Below are 19,367 nucleotides of genomic sequence, written 5' to 3' on the forward strand. Positions count from 1 at the left end.
AGAGAGCACTTGTACTCGGTGCCTTCCACCTCAATCCACCTAATATTGGGGTTATGGCGAATTGATGAGAGCAGGTGCTCCGTCACTAGGATGTATAAGAGAGGGGACAGAGAACATCCCTGCTTTGTCCCATTGGTGATTGTGAAAGGTGATGAAAATGTTCTGACGCGCCCCCTGGGCCTTGGGACACCCGGAGCCGGACCCTTTTTGGTGGATGCTGGTGGTTGTAGTCTCCGTGGCGGCAACCCGGTTCCGTGGCTCAGGGCGGTCAAACCAGTGGCGGAACTATTTATGTGGTTTTGATGTTTAAATGTCCGACTACGCCACCCGTGGATTGCGGTCAGAGTGAACCGCCGCTCCAGGGCAGACCGCTGAGGCTGGTGTTGTGGGTGCAGCAGAGCGTAGCATAACTCCCCACGGGAGGAGTATAGCCTCAGGGCAGTGTATGCGGAGGATGGGGGTGATGGTGCAGGGCAGCAGCAGTAATGACACGGAGTCAGTGATGCAGTCCAGGGCCTTTACTCACAGTTCTTATTATCCAGACCACGTCTGCAGGTAACGGCTGCCCACGTCGTACTGTGCTCACCAGGTGAGGGGCTCAGACAACTCCCAGATAACTTTGGAGTGCTTCACAGGACCCCCTTTGTGTGTCCTTTGTCTGGCCTTTCTTACCAACCCTTCTGTCCGGCTGCCTCGGGCCTCCTCTTGGTAAACTTGGCGCCAGTTTCCCTGACCCTATGTGGTGCCTTCCTAGCGGGTGTAGCGAGGGGCTGCGCCACATAAAATGTCACAGCCTCCTGTTTCTAGCTGAGGGTCGTTTCCTGCCTCCACTAGTTTCGGGGACCGGTCTCCCCCTTTGGCCTGACCCCTCCACGCAGGTGGATTCGGGCGTGCGGTGGCGACTCTCCCGTCCGCACCCCTGAGATCCCTTCGTTCCTCGTTCCTGGAGCCTTCTCCGCTCCTCTTCCTTCCTTCTCCCTCTTCCAGGCCTGGGCCTCTGTTACTAGGCCCGCCTCCGGAGCAGAGCTCATGCAGAGCCCCTGCTCCCTGCCACTTCTGCTCAGACTTCTCTGCACTGAACTAAGATGGTGCCCACCTTTTATACTCCCTTCTCAATGCACCCAGGAACTGCTTCCTCCCTGCTCCTGCACTACAGGGTTCCCCTTCCTCAGTGTTCCCTCCCCCCACTCCAGCCAGGGACAGGGACTGTCGTGCCCATCTCAGGGGCATATTGGTCGCCCTGCCCCAGGTCAATGTGGTGTAATGCATGCAGGTGTCGGGTCCTGATCCACACTACATCCTTACCTGAGAGTGAGATATCACACCTCTGGGTGAGGTGCAATACCTCTGTAGCAACCGAGCCCTCAGGGTGCTACAGTTCCATTTATCTTCAGCCTAGGTGACGTATTGCGATACAGGACCATGATTTTGGCTATAAAAGGGTCCACTAGACCCCTACCCCAAGCTTTTTAAGAGAATCATATATGGCGTGCCAGGAGACTCTATGGAATGCTTTCTCAGCATCCAACGAGAGTATCTAATTACAAATTTTTAACTGCATCTAGCCCAGGAAATACTTTGTGCCTAGTAGCAGTGTCTGCTAGTCAGCGGATTATCCCAGCTGTTAAGCAAGCTACACCACCTGTAGTTTGGACACTTAATTTTTTCAAAGGAAATGCTTCGGGACCACGGGATACTCAGTGAAGAGCATCAGGAGGCACCCCAAGGCATAGGGGCTGGGACTGGCAGTAGGATGCCTTGCGGTGGACAGCCGAGCTCGATCCTTATAAAAGCTTTTTAACTGCAGCAGCTTTAGTGGACGCTACTGGAGCTGGAATTACGCGGCTGCTGGCATGAGACTTGCCCTCCAATGGATCCTTGTAAATGGATTTAAAGTGTATTCATTCAAATTAGAGAGACAATTTAAATTAAAAAGCTTAGAGCTGCCTCCACCACAGGGGGGCTCGCTCGACCCACCAGCGGACAGGCACCAGTATTGGGAGAGGGGGACTGGCCGTCAGGGTTCACCGCGGCTCTGCCACAAACCCGGCGACACGGAGGTGGCACGGGCAGGAGCGGACTGAACGTGTCGGCTTCTCACTTTTTGGATTTTAGAAGGGCATGACATGCCTATATCTGTGTCTTCCCCTCCTTTTACTCCTCCACCTCTTTTCTTTTCGCATGACTATATGTACTTGTCACTTTTCTATGTGTTAGTTGTGTCTTCTGAGCAGTTTGTCAGCTTTTGGACACCTTTGAAGGTGTTTTCTATGTGTTTCTATGTGTTTTTGTTTGCCTGCCATTGGTTTTAACGGTGTTCGAAGGTGTTCGACGAACAGTTCGACGAACAGTTCGGCGAACACACGGGTGTTCGACGAACCGAACCGAACTCGAACACTACGGGGGTGGCTCAACACTAATAATGATATTAATCGTAAACTGTATGTATGATTAGGCAGCGGGGACAATGCTAAATTTCTACATGTATTTATGCCTAACTCTGCAGCACTACCTGCGCCTACCATCATTATCTATACAGTGTGGGGCAACCAACCAAAAAGGAGGCCATATCAGCACAAGATCTAGAGAAACGGCCACACAGCTGGAATAATTACAATGCTGGGTATGGACAAATGTTCACAGTCTAATGGTAAAAAGCAGACTCTGCCCTCTACTGATAATGATGAGATAATTCTGCTGACTCTGCCCTCTAATGATAGTGAGATGACTCTGCTGACCCGGCCATGTAATAATAATGAGATGACTCTGCTGGCCCTGTCCTTTAATGATAATGAGATGACTCTGCTGGCCCTGTCCTCTAATGATGCAATGACTCTGCTGACCCCGTCCACTGATAATGATGGGATGATCCTGTACACTAATGAAAACGAGATGAGTCTGCTAATTCTGTCCATTGATAATAATGAGATGCCTCTGCTGACTCTGTCTACTAATAATGAGATGACTCTTTTGACCCTGCCGTCTAATGATAATGAGATGACTCTGCTGACCCTGTCCATAAATGATGAGATGACTCTGCTGACCCTGTCCCCTAATAATAATAATGAGATGACGCTGCTGATCCTGTCCACTAATGATAATGAGATGACTCTGCTAATTATGTCCACTGATAATAAGATGACTTTGCTGACTCTGCTCACTAATGAAAATGAGAAGACTTTGCTGAAACTGCCCTCTAATGATGAGATGACTCTGCTGACCCTGTTCACTAATGATAATGAAATGACGTGACTGACCTTGCCCTCTGATGAGATGACCCTGCCCTCTACTGATAATGAGATAACTTCACTGACACTGCCTCCTAATGATAATGAGGTGACTCTACTGTCCTTGTCCACTAATAATAATGTGATTACTCTGCTGACTTTGCCCTCCAAAGATAGACTTTGCTGACTCTGCCCACTAATGAAAATGAGATGACTCTGCTAACACTGTCCTATAATGATGAGATGACTCTGTTGACCTTGTCCACTAATGATAATGAGATGACGCGACTGATCCTGCCCTCTGATAATGAGATGACCCTGCCCTCTACTGATAATGAGGTTACTTCACTGACACTGCTGACCCTGCCCACTAATGATACTGAGATGACATGCTGACCCTGCCCCCTAATTATACTGAGATGACTCTGCTGACCCTATCCTCTAATCATAATGAGATGACACTGCTGACCCTGCCCAGTAATGATAATGAGATGACCCGGCTGACCCTGCCCAGTATTGATAATGAGATGACTCTGCTGACACTGCCCTCTAATGATAATGAGATGACTCTACTGACCCTGCCCACTAATGATAATGAGATGACCCTGCTGTTAAATGGGAGCATAAAACTACTGTGAATACAATGTCTCAATTGATATAAACTGAAATTTGACAGTCTATAACTGGAATCTATTGTTGCATTGTAAACTATAATAAACTGCTGTGTTTTTGGTAGGGCTAATGATTCTCTGATTCTCCACTTGGTTATATGTTTTCCTGCATTTTACATTTACATTTTCTATATTTTTATGTTTTATGTATAAAAAAAAAATTGCCATGTTTATAGAAATATTATTATTAGGTTTTTTTTTTTTAAAAAAATGATAACTTACGGTTGGTCTTTTCCATTTTATATTATCTAGTTTATCATGCGATAATAATTTTTCTCCTATAGCGTAGAGGTTGGCAGGGAATACGTCATCCTCAAACAGCTGGTTTCTACTGATGCACAGGTCTCGTATGCTGTTAAAGTCTTGTCCTTTAAACTTTTTGGGATTTTCCACAGTCCCAATTTTTCTTTGGGACTGCTGCCCCTCTGCCACGTTCGAATATACCCCTGGGAGTGGCATTACGGCTTGAAGCTGTTTAGAAAAAGAATGAAAGAAATTTGGGTCAATTCAGTTACAAATAAAGTTGCTTCTGATTTGAATGATATTGTCTGAGCGGTTCCTGGAATAAACATGTCAGTAAAAGTGAACAGTGGTTGCATCAGGAGTTGTGAGTTGGTTCCAAGGCAATATGTGCAGTATGTTAATCACATGAAATGGACCTTGTCACCTGGTACAGTACACTGGTTACATTTACTACTTGCTGATGGTTTCTATTCTTAGTATAAAAAATGCTATTAGCTTCAGAAAAAAAACCCATTTATTTCAGTTTTGTATATATGTAAATATTTTCCAATTTCTTCAGTGGTCTACTTATACAGTAGGTCTAAATTTGCTATAAACAGAGTTTCCTTAGAAGAGGTCATCAATATTTTATCTCTTGGAGACTGACTGCCAGGATCTCGTTTGGTTTGTCTAATGAAAAGTTTATTTTAATGTGTATGTACGCATACACAGCTCTCTATGAGAGGCTATGCCTGGCACTGAAATTCAGTCCCACTTACTCAAAGGGATTTTCCACCTTTTGAGGACAATTTTTTTTCTTACTTAAATGCATGCAGTTGGGGCTAAAAAATCTTTTTTTGCAATTGGGTTTCATTACAAATTTTACATAATTTACCTCCTATAGCTGCCGCATTAGTCTACGGCCCCAATTTCCTATGGTCCTATGATATTTGGTCAGTATTTTCCCTCATTATTTGTAAGCCAAAACCGGGAGTGGGTGATAAATGCAGAATTGGTGACTTGTTTTTATTATTCCTTTGCTCTGATTGTTCCTCACCTGGTTTTGGCTTACAAATACTGAGGAAAAATACTGACCAAATACTGATAGTGGGGTCATATCCTTATATTGTCTATTGCTGGCTGCAGAATGAGTTCATGGAATTGGCAACTTTATCTTATATTAACAGATGTGTTGGGGACAAGGCTAATGGACAGGCCCTAGGGGCTAGTGCTGATGACCGTATTTTCAGTCTGAGCGCGATCCAACAAAACATTGAATCGCACTCAGATAAATGTTATTTTATGGGGCCGTGCACATTTCCATTTTTTTTCCTCAAACCGAGTCTGTCCAAGCAGAAGAAAATCACAGTATGCACAATTTGCAACCCTAAATCAGATTGCACTCAGCCATGCAAGTCAATGGATCCGTCAAAAAACTGGACCCATCAGAGTGCAATCTGATTTTCACGGACTGACAGAATAAAGAAGATCCACATGCGAGAAAATCAGATCACACTCTGATCATCCTGATCAGAGTGTAATTAGCATAATAGCTTTGATTCTCTCGGATGAGAGAAAATACTGCCGTGTGACCGTAGCCTTATGTGTAAGCTCAGCTGTAGTGTCTAACTTTTACCTGCACTCCTGCAATTGCACCCAAGAGTAGAAAAAAAACAAAACTAAGTTTTAAAAGTTTGCAAAAACTGAAGATGCTCATCAGAGCCTCGATGTAGTTACAATCAAGCAGATTTTATGTAGCTTATCAGCCGCGCCGTTATATATCGCTCGGTGCATGCAAACAACCTGATTTCCAGTATGAACAGCAGGAGCCACATTTACCGGCTGTTCTGCTGCTTCCGACCTTCCATTTACTCACTTTTATCTCTGTGTCTGTTTTTCATGTTCTGACCCGGCTTTTCTTCATACAAGTGTTATAATTAAAGCAGATAAGGATAATTAGCAAAGAAAATCATAAGCGACGTCAAGCAGGGCCCTTTCAACCACTTCCAAACAAAGCTGAAAAATCTGTGCAACTATAGGCTGTGTGCTCACGTTGAATATTTGAATGCAGAAAATTCCTTAAGGTTTCTGCATCTCTTGGCAGGAAAAAAGCTGCAGAAAAAACATGCGGTTTGCCGCATTTTGCCACATTTTTTATGTGTTTTTGTACATCAGTGAATGCTTTTTGGAGCTAAATAAAGATATTTGAAAAAAGAAACGCGGGGCATCACTTTAACCCTTGGGGTGAGTATATTGGTTAATTTAAATGATTAAAGAATGTGTCTGTTGTATTTCAAATAAAGTGTATTACTTTGTGTGTCTATTTAACTCTTTACTTTAATTAGGTTTAGTAATGAAAGGTCTGATTGACACCTTGTCATCACTAAAAAAAAAAGGGCTAGGTGTCAGCTAAACCCAATCTCATTAACATTCCCATTCATGTAATTTCTGGGGCACCTGAGAGCTGCTATATTTAGCCTAGGAAGGTGCCAACATGGGGCAAACATGTTCCCTGGCTGTTAATAACAGCTCACAGCGGTTTCGTTAGCCGCTATGTCCCCATGATCAGCAACCAACAGCGCTTTGAAAGCAGCGTATTTTCGCTGCATCCAAAATGCTGTGTTCTAATGCCACGCCGCAACAGAAATTTGACCACTAGAATGTACTGAAAGCGGTAAATCCGCATGGTTCAATTAACACATGCGGACTTACCTGTGTTCAATAAAACGCAGCGTTTTGGACACAGCAAAAATATGCGACGTCCAAAGAGCTGCTGCATTCAGATTATGGGCACCTAGCCTAAAATTTAAAAAAAAGTCGTGGGCTCCCGCGTCATTTTCATAACCAGCAGAGGGAAAGTCGACCGCAGGGAGCTGATATTAGTAGCCGGGGAAGGGGCCATTGGCCAAAAATGTTCCCTGGCTATTAATAAGAGCCCTCAGCTCTTTGCTTAGCATTTACTGGCTAGATTACAGGGGGACCCCAGAAAAAATTAACGTAGGGTCTCCCTGTATAATCTAACCAGCAAAGGCTAAACAGACAGCTGCGGGCTGACATTAATAGCCAGGGAAGGGGCCATGGATCCTGGCCCCCTCCACGGCTAATAATATCAGCTCTCAGCGGCCGCAGAACTTGGGCATCCATAAGATGCGCCAAATTTGGCACTTAGCCTCCACTCTTCCCAATGCCGTGTAGCGATAGCGAGTGGGGTAATAAGGTTGGGGTTCATGTCAGCCTTGTCATCACTGATGTGACTGCTGTAGAAGACAGCACTGTACACTGACAGGAGTGTATTAACTCCTGTGAGTGTATAGCTGCGCTGCTGGGGCTGAGTTCACAAGAGTTCATCACCTGAAGATCAGCTGATAAGCCCCGGTGACCTCATTTACAGCATTAGCATTGCGTGGGAAAATTCCCACGCAGCACCGGTGCCATAAAGCGAGGTCCTGAGCTCTCAGTTGATCTTCAACTGATGAACTCAGGTGAACTCAGTCCCGGCAGCGCAGCGATGTACACTGCCGGGAGCGATCGTGCCTAGTGATAGGGTCGCCGTGGGACATCGGGAGGATGGCTGACAGGTGAGAATGAAAGGTGTTTTTATTTTAATATTGATTTTTACTTTTTCTTTTAATCACTGTGCACAGACGCTGGCTGAGGGGACTACTTCTCCCCTCAGCCGCGCCTGCTCCCTCTGTTATCAGCGGCAGCAGCGGTCGGATGATGGGAGGAGTAGTCTTGTTCCCTGGCCCAAGTACCATTCTTTGTTCAGTTTTGACTCATTGACTAGAATTGAGTCAGTCAAATACGCAGCAAACATCTGCAGCAAACCCGCAAATATATTTATACATGTGTTTTTTGCTGCATATTTGATTTACTCAATTCAAGTGTATGGGTGAAAAACGCTGCAGAAACGCACAAAGAATTGACATGCTGCAGATTTAAATGCAGTGACAATCGTGTCTTGAAAATTCCTGATCATGTGCACTGCACATCAGGATTGTCATTGCATTAGCTGGCACGCAGATTACAGAGTTTTTGGTGCATTTCCACATGGAAAAAACGCCGCAAAAACGGACAGTGTGCACATACAGTTGAATCAGAAGTTTACATACGCTATATAAAAAGACACATATGCATGCTTTTCTCAATATCTGACAAGAAATCAGAAAAAAACTTTCCCATTTTAGGACAATTAGGATTACCATAATTTTAAATATTTGCCAAATGCCAGAATAATGAGAGAGAGAATGTTTTAAGGCATTTTTATTACTTACAGCAAAGTCAAAAGTTTACATACATTTCCTTAGTATTTGGTATCATTGCCCTTAAACTGAATGACTTGGGTCAAATGTTTGGGATATCCTTCCACAAGCTTCTCACAATAGTTGGTTGGAATTTGGGCCCATTCCTCGTGACAAAACTGGTGCAACTGATCCAGGTTTGTAGGTCACCTTGGTCGCATCTTCCTTTTCAGCTTTGCCCATACATTTTCAATAGGATTGAGATCAGGGCTTTGTGATGGCCACTACAAAACATTGACTTTGTTATCCTTAAGCCACTTTGTTACCATTCTGGCAGACTGCTTCGGGTGATTGTCCATTTGGAAGACCCATTTCCGCCCAAGCTTTAACTTCGTGGCTGATGTCTTGAGATGTTGCTTCAGTATTGCCACATAAACTTCTTTTCTCAAGATGCCATCTATTTTGTGAAGTGCACCAGTCCCTCCTGCAGCAAAACAACTCCACAACATGATGCTGCCACCTCCGTGTTTCACAGATGGGATGGTGTTCTAAGGCTTCCAAGCTTCTCCCTTTTTCCTCCAAACGTAACGATGGTCATCATGCCCAAAAAGTTCAATTTTAGTTTTATCAGACCACAGGACATGTCTCCAAAAGTTAAGGTCTTTGTTCTTGTGTGCATTTGCAAACATTAATCTGGCTTTTTTATGTTTATTTTGGAGCAATGGCTTCATCCTGGCAGAGTGGCCTTTCAGTCCATTTTGATACAGTACTTGTTTCACTGTGGATATTGACACATTCTTACCAGCTGCCGCCATCATCTTCACAAGGTCTTATGCTTTTGTCCTTGGCTTAATATGCACATGTTGGACCAAAGCACGTTCATCTCTGGGACACAGAACCCATCTCCTTCCTGAGCTGTATGATGGCTGGACATTCCCATCTTGTTTGTACAGATGAACAAGGCACCTTCAGGTATCTTGAAATTGTATTCAAGGATGAGCCAGACTTGTGCAAGTCCACAATTCTCTTCCTGATATCTTGGCTGATTTCTTTAGGCTTTCCCAAGATGCTACACAAAGACACAGTGTGTTTCAGGTGTGCATTTAAATACATCCTCAGGTGTGTCTCTAATTAACTCAGATGTTGCCATCAGAAGCTTCCAAACACATGACATCATCATATGGGCAGTCTGGAATTGTTTAAAGACATAGTAATATTAGTGTATGTAAACTTTTGACTTTGCAGTCTCACTAGCCGCACGTTTTCTTCTCAAAGTCTATCAGTTTTCTCTGAGTCGCTCTAGCGTCAGCCGGACCCCGTCTGGCCCGCAGCCCTCCCACTGCCCAATCCCGGTACCGTAAGTCTCTGCTGAAAGTGACGGACCGCCCTACACGTCTCCTCCGATCACCAGCCCAGGCTCAGGTCTCTCACTTCGGAAACCCTTGATAATAAGCAATTATAGCCTGAGAAAGCTTAACCTAGCTATCCATTTACAGTGGTTCAAAGGTCAAATATACAGTAGTATGACATGGCAACCATTCTATCAAAGATATTGTTGATACTTAAAACGGGTTGTATCAAGAAAAGTATTGTTTAAAACTCAGAGACAGGAATTGTATTTTCAATGTATGTCAATTAAAATAGTGTCTGGTTTTGTAAGAACATTATATTTACATCTTTAATATCGCCCCCAGGCTAATTCTCCTGTGGAAGGAGTACAGGACCACCATTAGTGGTGGCCGCACATGCTCAGTACATTCCATGCTCTGTCCCCGCTCAGGCTGAGTAGTGATCTGACAGCAAAGAGATACAGATATGCTAGTGAAAGGAGAACTAAAGCGTGGGATGTAGATGTAATAAGTAGGAAGGTGCGAGATTTAGACAGACATGAGCTAGATGATAGATACAGAGATAGATACAGAGATAGATAGATGATAGATAGATGATAGATACAGAGATAGATAGATAGATAGATAGATGATAGATAGATAAGATAGATAGATCGATAGATAGACGATAGATAGATTTGGACTTGCTTACAACCTATTGCTCAGTAATAAATGGCTTCTGGAGACTCCTGATGGTCCCGGTGTTGCTGGGATCATACACTGACGGTACATCATTTTCTAATATCTATAAATCGCTTCACTTTTCCTCCTGAACAAATTATTTCTAATGAAATTAAAGGAGATTAAATCCATCAGATCTAAGAGGCGTCTGATGGAGCAGTGGCTCCTGGAGGTGTAATTGTATTATAGGGAACATTCAAGTCCATCTACTTCTCTGCGGCCGCACAAATCAATGGCTAAAAAGTTTGCTTGGCTTCCAGCGCGGATCATTAGATAAAGATTTAGGACCCGGACCGCTCAATGAGATTAAAAGCCCAACAAGGAGAAAGTTTTGCACTGAGGATAGAAATGTCTAGCCGGAAGATTTTGTCTTTAATGATTTCCGCGTTTTGTAAATGAAGCGTTTTTATAAATCTTATACAATTGATAGAGATGAGCGTTGTTCTACTCGAACTGTTCGCCAATCTCAAATTCGAGCTGTTTTGGGTGGTGTTTGAGCCGGTCGGCGAACACGAACAATTTGAGAAAAATTCGGCTGTTCGAGGTTATGTTCGATAACTGTTCGTGCACCAAAATCATAACTGGATTTTTTCTCAGTAATGATGAAAATTAATGTTAATACGCAGTTTGAGTGTACAGCGGGGCGGGGGGAGGGGCAGGGGATGGATCTCTGCAGGAACAATGAAGATCTCCATTTTTTTTTCTCTTTCCCGCATTTACAGTGGGGAGGTGCAATCTGTCAGCCTATCAGCAGCGCACACACGGAGCGAAGTGCTTTTTTTCACACAAGCAAGGGCATGTGTGATTGGCAGTGTATGTCACATGTCCTTGCCCTATAAGACCAAGCCATTTTCCCCGTCGCCACCATTTTCTCACTGCTGCAGCTGCGTGTTAGACGGCACCGCTGTTGCTGTGTGCGCTATACCTTGTTAATTTCAAGCCAATTTTCGCACAAATATACAGATAGCTTGGGAGTAGGGAATAGTTGTGATTGCAGTCCTTTTAAGGACTAGGTTACAGCATTTCCTACGACTTTTATCAGGCAGGTCTGTGCTCTTAAATAGATAGATTGTGGGAGTAAAGACTAATTGTAATTGGAGTCCTTTTCAGGACTAGGTTACATCAGTTCCTATCAGTTTTTGCCAGGCAGGTCTGTGCCAGTGCTGTGCAAGTTTTTTTCACAGCATTTGGCTGAATCTAGCAAAGCTAATCCTTTTTGGCCTATTGCAGAGTGTGTTAGTCAGTGGAGTAGCCTATCTGTGTTGCAAGATATACCACCTGTGTATAGAATACCAATTTTTTTACTGCACCTAGTGAAGTAAAATCTTTTGGGCATAGCATCATTCTATTAGTCCATCTATACTGACCTCCATCAGGTTGCAAACTGAATATAATTTTTTTCTGCATCTAGCTCTGAAAAAATATTTGGGCTTCTAGCAGTGTGTGGGACTTGGTCTATTAGTCCATCTATACTGACCTCCATCAGGTTGCAAATTAAAAATAATTTTTTTCTTCATTTAGCTCTGAAAAAATATTTGGGCTTCTAGCAGTGTGTGGGACTTGTTCTATTAGTCCTTCTATACTGACCTCCAGCAGGTTGCAAATTGAATATAATTTTTTTCTGCATCTAGCTCTGAAAAAATATTTGGGCTTCTAGCGGTGTGTGGGACTTGGTCTATTAGTCCATCTATACTGACCTCCATCAGGTTGCAAATTAAAAATAATTTTTTTCTGCATCTAGCTCTGAAAAAATATTTGGGCTTCTAGCAGTGTGTGGGACTTGGTCTATTAGTCCATCTATACTGACCTCCATCAGGTTGCAAATTAAAAATATTTTTTTTCTTCATTTATCTCTGAAAAAATATTTGGGCTTCTAGCAGCGTGTGGGACTTGTTCTATTAGTCCATCTATACTGACCTCCATCAGGTTGCAAATTAAAAATAATTTTTTTCTGCATCTAGCTCTGAAAAAATATTTGGGCTTCTAGCAGTGTGTGGGACTTGGTCTATTAGTCCATCTATACTGACCTCCATCAGGTTGCAAATTAAAAATAATTTTTTTCTGCATCTAGCTCTGAAAAAATATTTGGGCTTCTAGCAGTGTGTGGGACTTGGTCTATTAGTCCATCTATACTGACCTCCATCAGGTTGCAAATTGAATAAAAAAATTTTCTGCATCTAGCTCTGAAAAAATATTTCGGCTTCTAGCGGTGTGTGGGACTTGGTCTATTAGTCCATCTATACTGACCTCCATCAGGTTGCAAATTAAAAATAATTTTTTTCTGCATCTAACCCAGCCAATAGTTTTGGCCTAATACCACAGTTTGGCCACTCAGCTCTGCTCGGTTACCATCCATTGTTTTTTTGTGCAAACAACTCCAGAGTTGTGAATTAGTTAACCACCAAAATGAGTGGAAAAAGGCCTGCTGCTGGTGGAAAGGGGAATAGGCGTGTTGGGAAGGGGAAAAAAGGTTGTGTCCGTGGGGTAGGTGCAGAAGAAAGACCATCTTCCAGCCAAACTAAAATGTCTACTTCTTTTAGCGGACAATGTGATAAGATCCCTTTCTTACGGCCACGCCAATCGCTACAAATTCCAGATGAGGCACAAAAACAGCAGGTGCTTCAACGGATATCAAGTGCTCCTTTAAGTGGGCTCTCCTCCACATCAACTTCAACATCACAAATACTCCAGTCCTCAAAGGTGTCACCCAAATCGCACTTGCTTCCTCACAGCTCCCAAATCTCCAGCTGCCCGTCTGAGTATGAGGTAGAACAGATGGTTGAGTCTGCAGAGCTGTTTACTCATACTATAGCCTGGGAATCAGAGGTCGACTCCAGCGCTTCTGTGAATCCAGACGAGGAAATGATCTGCACTGATGCCCAGAATCTTTATGAGTCGGATCCAGGACCAGACGCAGAAGGTTCTGACCATAATGTAGACCCTCATTCCCAAACTGTAACTCCTGTTGGTGGAGACAATGAGGAAGACGATGATAAGACTCAAATACCTGATTGGAGCGACAACTTTAGTTTTTTGTCAGGGCAGGAACAGGTTGGCTCTGAGGACGACGGGTGTGATAACGCACAGGGTGATGATGATGAGGTCGGAGATCCCACTTACTGTCAACCCACAGTCAGCCAAGAGATGAGGTCAGCAGAGGAGGTGGAGGAAGATGCTAGTGACGACGAGGTCAGGTTGCGCCTTCCTGGACAGAGACGTAGTACTGGAAGCACGTCAACAACTGCATCCTCAAACACAACTCTGCCTCTCACCACAAGTCGTGGTGGCTCTTCAGGTCGCATGGGTGCTAAGCCTTGCATAGCCTGGGCATTTTTTCAGATCGATAAAGATGACCCAACTCGTGTTATCTGTAACATTTGTCAGCAAAAGCTAAGTAGAGGCCAAAAAATACATAGTTTGAGTACTTCATGCATGAACCGGCACATGGACATGAAGCATAAGTTGCAGTGGGAAGCTCAGTGTGCTACAATGCGGTCTAGCCGGCCGGGCCAACCACCGTCTGCCATATCTTGTGCATCCGCGGCCTCTTCATCCTCTGTGACTGGGGGGACAGCAGTCACACCTGTTTTGGGGCGCAGACCTGCCACCTCTTTACCCGCAACAGCCAGCGTGATTGGCAGGTCATCATTTTCTTTGGAGGTGGTAACACCAGCTGGTCTTGAGCGCTGTCCGACATCGATAGCACCACCTTTGGATCAAGGCAACCTAACATGTCCGCCTGCATCTTCCTCAGAGACTGGCAGTTTGCCGGGGACACCCTTATCAACCCCGTCTAAGCACAATAGCCAGCCCTCGGTCCCTCAGATGTGGACAAGTAAAAGACCATTTCCTCCTAGCCATGAGAAAGCTAAGAGGTTGAATTTCACCATCTGCAAGCTCTTGGCTACAGAAATGCTGCCTTTCCGCCTGGTGGACACAGAGGATTTTCGAGACCTTATGTCCGTCGCAGTGCCCCAGTACCAGATGCCCAGTCGGCACTACTTCTCAAAGAAAGGTGTGCCTGCGCTCCACCAGCATGTCGCACACAACATCACCGCTTCTTTGAGAAACTCTGTGTGTGACAGGGTGCATTTCACCACAGACACTTGGACGAGTAGGCATGGACAGGGGCGTTACATGTCGCTGACTGGGCACTGGGTAACTATGGTGACAGGAGGACAAGGGGCTGCTGTCCAAGTCTTGCCGTCCCCACGAGTTGTGCGTCAATCCTCGTTATGTCAAAGTTCCTCCACTGCTTCTGCCTCCTCAACCTCCTCTCGGTCTTCCACCTGCACCAAAAGCCTGTCTGGTCATGCCACAAGCTTTCTAACTGCGCAGAAGGGATCCTGCACACCTCCTTACTATGCTGGCAGTAGGGCTCAACGTCATCAGGCGGTTTTTACATTGAAATGTCTGGGAAATGTGAGTCACACAGCTGAGGAGTTGTGGTCAGCTCTGGAGAACCAATTTCATGAATGGTTGTCTCCACTGGACCTGAAACCAGGGAAGGCCGTGTGCGACAATGCTGCAAACCTGGGTGCGGCCCTTCGCCGGGGCAATGTCACACACGTGCCTTGTATGGCTCACGTGTTGAACCTGGTTGTCCAGCAATTTTTAGCCCACTATCCCAGACTAGATGGCCTTCTGCAGAGGGCACGGTCGCTGTGTGCTCACTTCCGCCGTTCGCATCCCGCAGCTCAGCGACTTACATCTCTACAGAAGTCGTTGGGCCTGCCACTTCACCGGCTAAAATGCGATGTGCCTACCCGGTGGAATTCAACTCTGCACATGTTGCAGCGACTGTGGCAGCACCGACAAGCCCTGGTGCAATACGTTCTGACGTATAGCCTGGGCCAACGAGATTCAGAGGTGGGGCAAATCACGCTGGAGGAGTGGTCTCAGATCAGGGACCTATGCACCCTTCTGCACAGTTTTGAAATGGCGACGAAGATGTTTAGTGCTGACGATGCCATTATCAGCATGACTATTCCGGTGATTTACATGCTGGAGCACATGTTAAACAGAATTCGGAGTCAGGTGGTGGCACAAGAGGAGGTGGAGGAAGTAGAGGAGGAGGAGTTGTATGTGGAAGGGCTAACATCTGCAAGGTCCAGACGGTCGGCAGCACCAGGGCGGCAGGCATGTGAGGGTGGGGGAGATGATTTTACCAGGGCGCATGGTAGCAGCCAAACTAGTGAGGAAGGTGCAGGAGCCCAGGAAGAAGTGGAGGACGAACTGATGGAAGACTCATCAGATGAGGGAGACCTTGATCACATTTCTGTTGTGCGAGGTTGGGGGGAGAGGACAGAGGAAGGAAGCATGATTGTTACCTCGCCACCAACACAACAGGGACTTGGTGCTCCTGGATGCGCAACACACATGAGTGCCTTCTTGCTGCACTACCTGCAACATGACCCTCGAATTGTGAGAATTAGAAATAATCCTGACTACTGGGTTGCCACACTGTTAGATCCCCGGTACAAAAGTAAATTTGCAGAAATTATTCCTGCCATAGAAAGGGATGCACGCATGCAGGAGTATCAGCAGAGACTGTTGCAGAATCTTACATGTGCTTTTCCACAAAATACCAGTGGTGCACGTAGTGAATCTCACAGTTCCAACTTGCCAACCGTGGGACCGTCAAGTGTTCAGCACTCAAACCGTAACAGAACCACAGTATCTGCTGGTAACATCAATTTTGCGGAATCATTTCACCACTTTTTTAGCCCATCCTTTGCAAGGCCACAGGAGACAAGAAGTCTGACACATAGTCAACGCCTAGAGACGATGGTACAGGAGTATCTCCAAGTAAACATTGAAGCCACGACTGTGTCACTGGACCCTTGCTCTTTTTGGGCTTCCAATCTGGATAAATGGCCGGAGCTAGCCACTTACGCCTTGGAGATCTTGTCATGCCCCGCAGCCAGCGTTCTGTCTGAACGTGTGTTCAGCGCTGCTGGTGGTGTGCTGACAGATAAGCGCACGCGGCTCTCCACTGATAATGTAGACAGACTCACGTTCATAAAGATGAACAAATCATGGATCCGAAACGACTTTTCTACCCCTGTGTCATCCTGGGGAGAGTAAAAGCTTGATGATTGGTTAAAATCACCCTACCAACCGTTTTAAGCTTTCAAATTACTAATCATGTTTATCTGTATCTTGACTGGAAAATAATTTGGGCTTTGTAGCAGTGTGCAGCACTGATCCTATTAGGCCATCTATAATAAGCTCCACCAGATTTAAAATTAAAAATAATTTTTAGCTGCATCTAGCCCGGAAAATAATTTTGGGGCTCCGAGATGCGCAAGACACATAAGTGCCTTCTTGCTGCACTACCTGCAGCATGACCCTCATATTGTCAGAATTCGAAGTAATCATGACTACTGGGTTGCCACACTCTTAGATCCCCCAAACTTTTCGATCAACCTTTTCATTTTAATAAAGACCAAAAAAATGGTCATTTTTGAAATTATAAGCATTAGCAGGTTGTTAGAAACTGAAATCAAACAGTTTTCAACTCAAAACTTTATTCTAGGTGATGTTACATTTTCACATAGGACCCCTTGTTCGAAAGGAGCTTCTGAACTCTCTCGTCCATTGAATTTGTCAGGTTTTGGATGGTTTCTGCTTCAATTGTTTTGCATGAGGACAGAATACCCTCCCAGAGCTGTTGCTTAGATGTGAACTGCCTCCCGCCATCATAGACACTCCTTTTAATGATGCTCCAAAGGTTCTGAATGGGGTAGAGGTCAGGGGAGCATGGGGGTCACACCATAAGTTTGTCCCCTTTTATGCCCATATCAGCCAGAGATGCAGATGTTTTATGTGCAGCATGAGATGGTGCATTATCATGCAGAAAAATGATCTTGCTGTGAAATACACGGTTCTTCTTCTTGAACCATGGCAGGAAGTGCTGTTTGAGAAAATCCACATACATTATGGAGTTCATCTTTAGCGCCTTCAGGGATCCTAAAGGGGCCGACAATCTCTCTCCCCATGATTCCAGCCCAAAACATTACTCCACCTCCTCCTTGTTGGCGCTGTAGCCGTGTTTGCGTGGGGTGTCCATCAACCAGCCATCCTCCACTCCATTCATCTGGACCATCGAGCGCTGCACGGCACTCATCCGTGAACAAAACAGTTTTGAAATCAGTCTTCATGTAATGTTTGGCCCACTGGAGCCGTTTCTGCTTGTGTGAAGTGGATAGAGGAGGTCGACAGGATGGCGTATGCACAGCTGCAAACCTCTGAAGGACCCTGCATCTTGTTGTTCGGGGGACGTTGGAGGCACAAGCAGCTTCAAAAACTTGTCTGCTGCTATGACAAGGCTTTTTTGCCGCTGCTCTTTCAACCTGACGTAATTGCCTGTAGGAAAGAGTCCTCAATTTGCCCTTATCAGCACGCACACGTGTGTACTGTGAATCAGCTACATACTTCTTGATTGCCAAGACACTTCATCCTGATCATCGCACAATGTTGATTGTAGTCATGCCTTGACCTAAACACTCCACAATTTGTTTCTTCTCAGCAGCCGACACATCCTTTTTCTTTCCCATTTTGGCAGAAAATGTAGGCTGCTTAATAATGTGAGAGAGCCTTCTTAAGTAGTCTTGCCTTTCATTGGACACACCTGCCAAACTAATTAGCACAGGTGTCTGCAATTGCTTACAGTGATATAAAGAGCCCTGACACACATCACCATCAATGAGTTTAACTGACAAACAAACAAATTCTTCCCTTATCACTCCTAAACACTTTTTGCATAATAATTTGGAACGCGGTGTACATGTGCTTTTCCACAAAACACCAGTGGTTCACGTAGTGAATCTTACAGTTCTAACTTGCCAACCGTGGTCTGTATGGAATTGTTCAATAAAGGGCCCAAAATTAAGATAACATAGATGGGAGAGGTCTCTATGAATAGGAATTCCTAAGTATTTGATACCCTGTGAGGGCCAGGCAAAGGGAAAGTTGGACTGGATGGAATCCTATATGGATTTAGGGAGGGAGACATCGAGGGCCTCAGACTTCGCTGCATTGATTTTAAAATTTTACCATGTAACAAAGTGATCTATTTCAGCCATAACAGCAGGGATGGATATATGTGATTGAGTGATATATACTAGGACATCATCAGCAAATAGAGAGCACTTGTACTCGGTGCCTCCCACCTCAATCCACCTAATATTGGGGTTATGGCGAATTGATGAGAGCAGGTGCTCCGTCACTAGGATGTATAAGAGAGGGGACAGAGGACATCCCTGCCTTGTCCCATTGGTGATTGTGAAAGGTGATGAAAATGTTCTGACGCACCCCCTGGGCCTTGGGACACCCGGAGCCGGACCCTTTTTGGTGGATGCTGGTGGTTGTAGTCTTCGTGGCGGCGATCCGGTTCCGTGGCTCAGGGCGGTCAAACCAGTGGCGGAACTATTTATGTGGTTTTGATGTTTAAATGTCCGACTACGCCACCCGTGGATTGCGGTCAGAGTGAACCGCCGCTACAGGGCAGACCGCTAAGGCTGGTGTTGTGGGTGCAGCAGAGCGTAGCATAACTCCCCACGGGAGGAGTATAGCCTCAGGGCAGTGTATGCGGAGGATGGGGGTGATGGTGCAGGGCAGCAGCAGTAACGACACGGAGTCAGTGATGCAGTTCAGGGCCTTTACTCACAGTTCTTATTATCCAGACCACGTCTGCAGGTAACGGCTGCCCACGTCGTACTGTGCTCACCAGGTGAGGGGCTCAGACAACTCCCAGATAACTTTGGAGCGCTTCACAGGACCCCCTTTGTGTGTCCTTTGTCTGGCCTTTCTTACCAACACTTCTGTCCGGCTGCCTCGGGCCTCCTCTTGGTAAACTTGGCGCCAGTTTCCCTGACCCTATGTGGTGCCTTCCTAGCGGGTGGAGCAAGGGGCTGCGCCACATAAAATGTCAGA

At 45.3% G+C, this 19,367-nt stretch overlaps 1 protein-coding gene across 7 annotated transcripts in view; it reads right to left on the minus strand.

Annotated features, from left to right (window-relative positions):
- Positions 1–19,367, minus strand: part of LOC141257345 (calpain-13-like) — a 326,649-nt gene that overhangs the window by 272,574 nt on the left and 34,708 nt on the right. For all 7 annotated transcript variants that reach the window (XM_073671805.1, XM_073671804.1, XM_073671809.1 and 4 more), the window contains exon 2: positions 4,121–4,369. In XM_073671805.1, coding sequence (XP_073527906.1) covers positions 4,121–4,357 — 237 coding nt within the window. In that variant the 5' untranslated portion in view covers positions 4,358–4,369. The remainder of the gene's footprint in view (positions 1–4,120; positions 4,370–19,367) is intronic.

This window comes from Phyllobates terribilis, unplaced genomic scaffold (assembly GCF_046119375.1).
Source record: "Phyllobates terribilis strain yellow unplaced genomic scaffold, ASM4611937v1 Scaffold_3__8_contigs__length_932513732, whole genome shotgun sequence".
NCBI classification, from domain to species: domain Eukaryota; kingdom Metazoa; phylum Chordata; class Amphibia; order Anura; family Dendrobatidae; genus Phyllobates; species Phyllobates terribilis.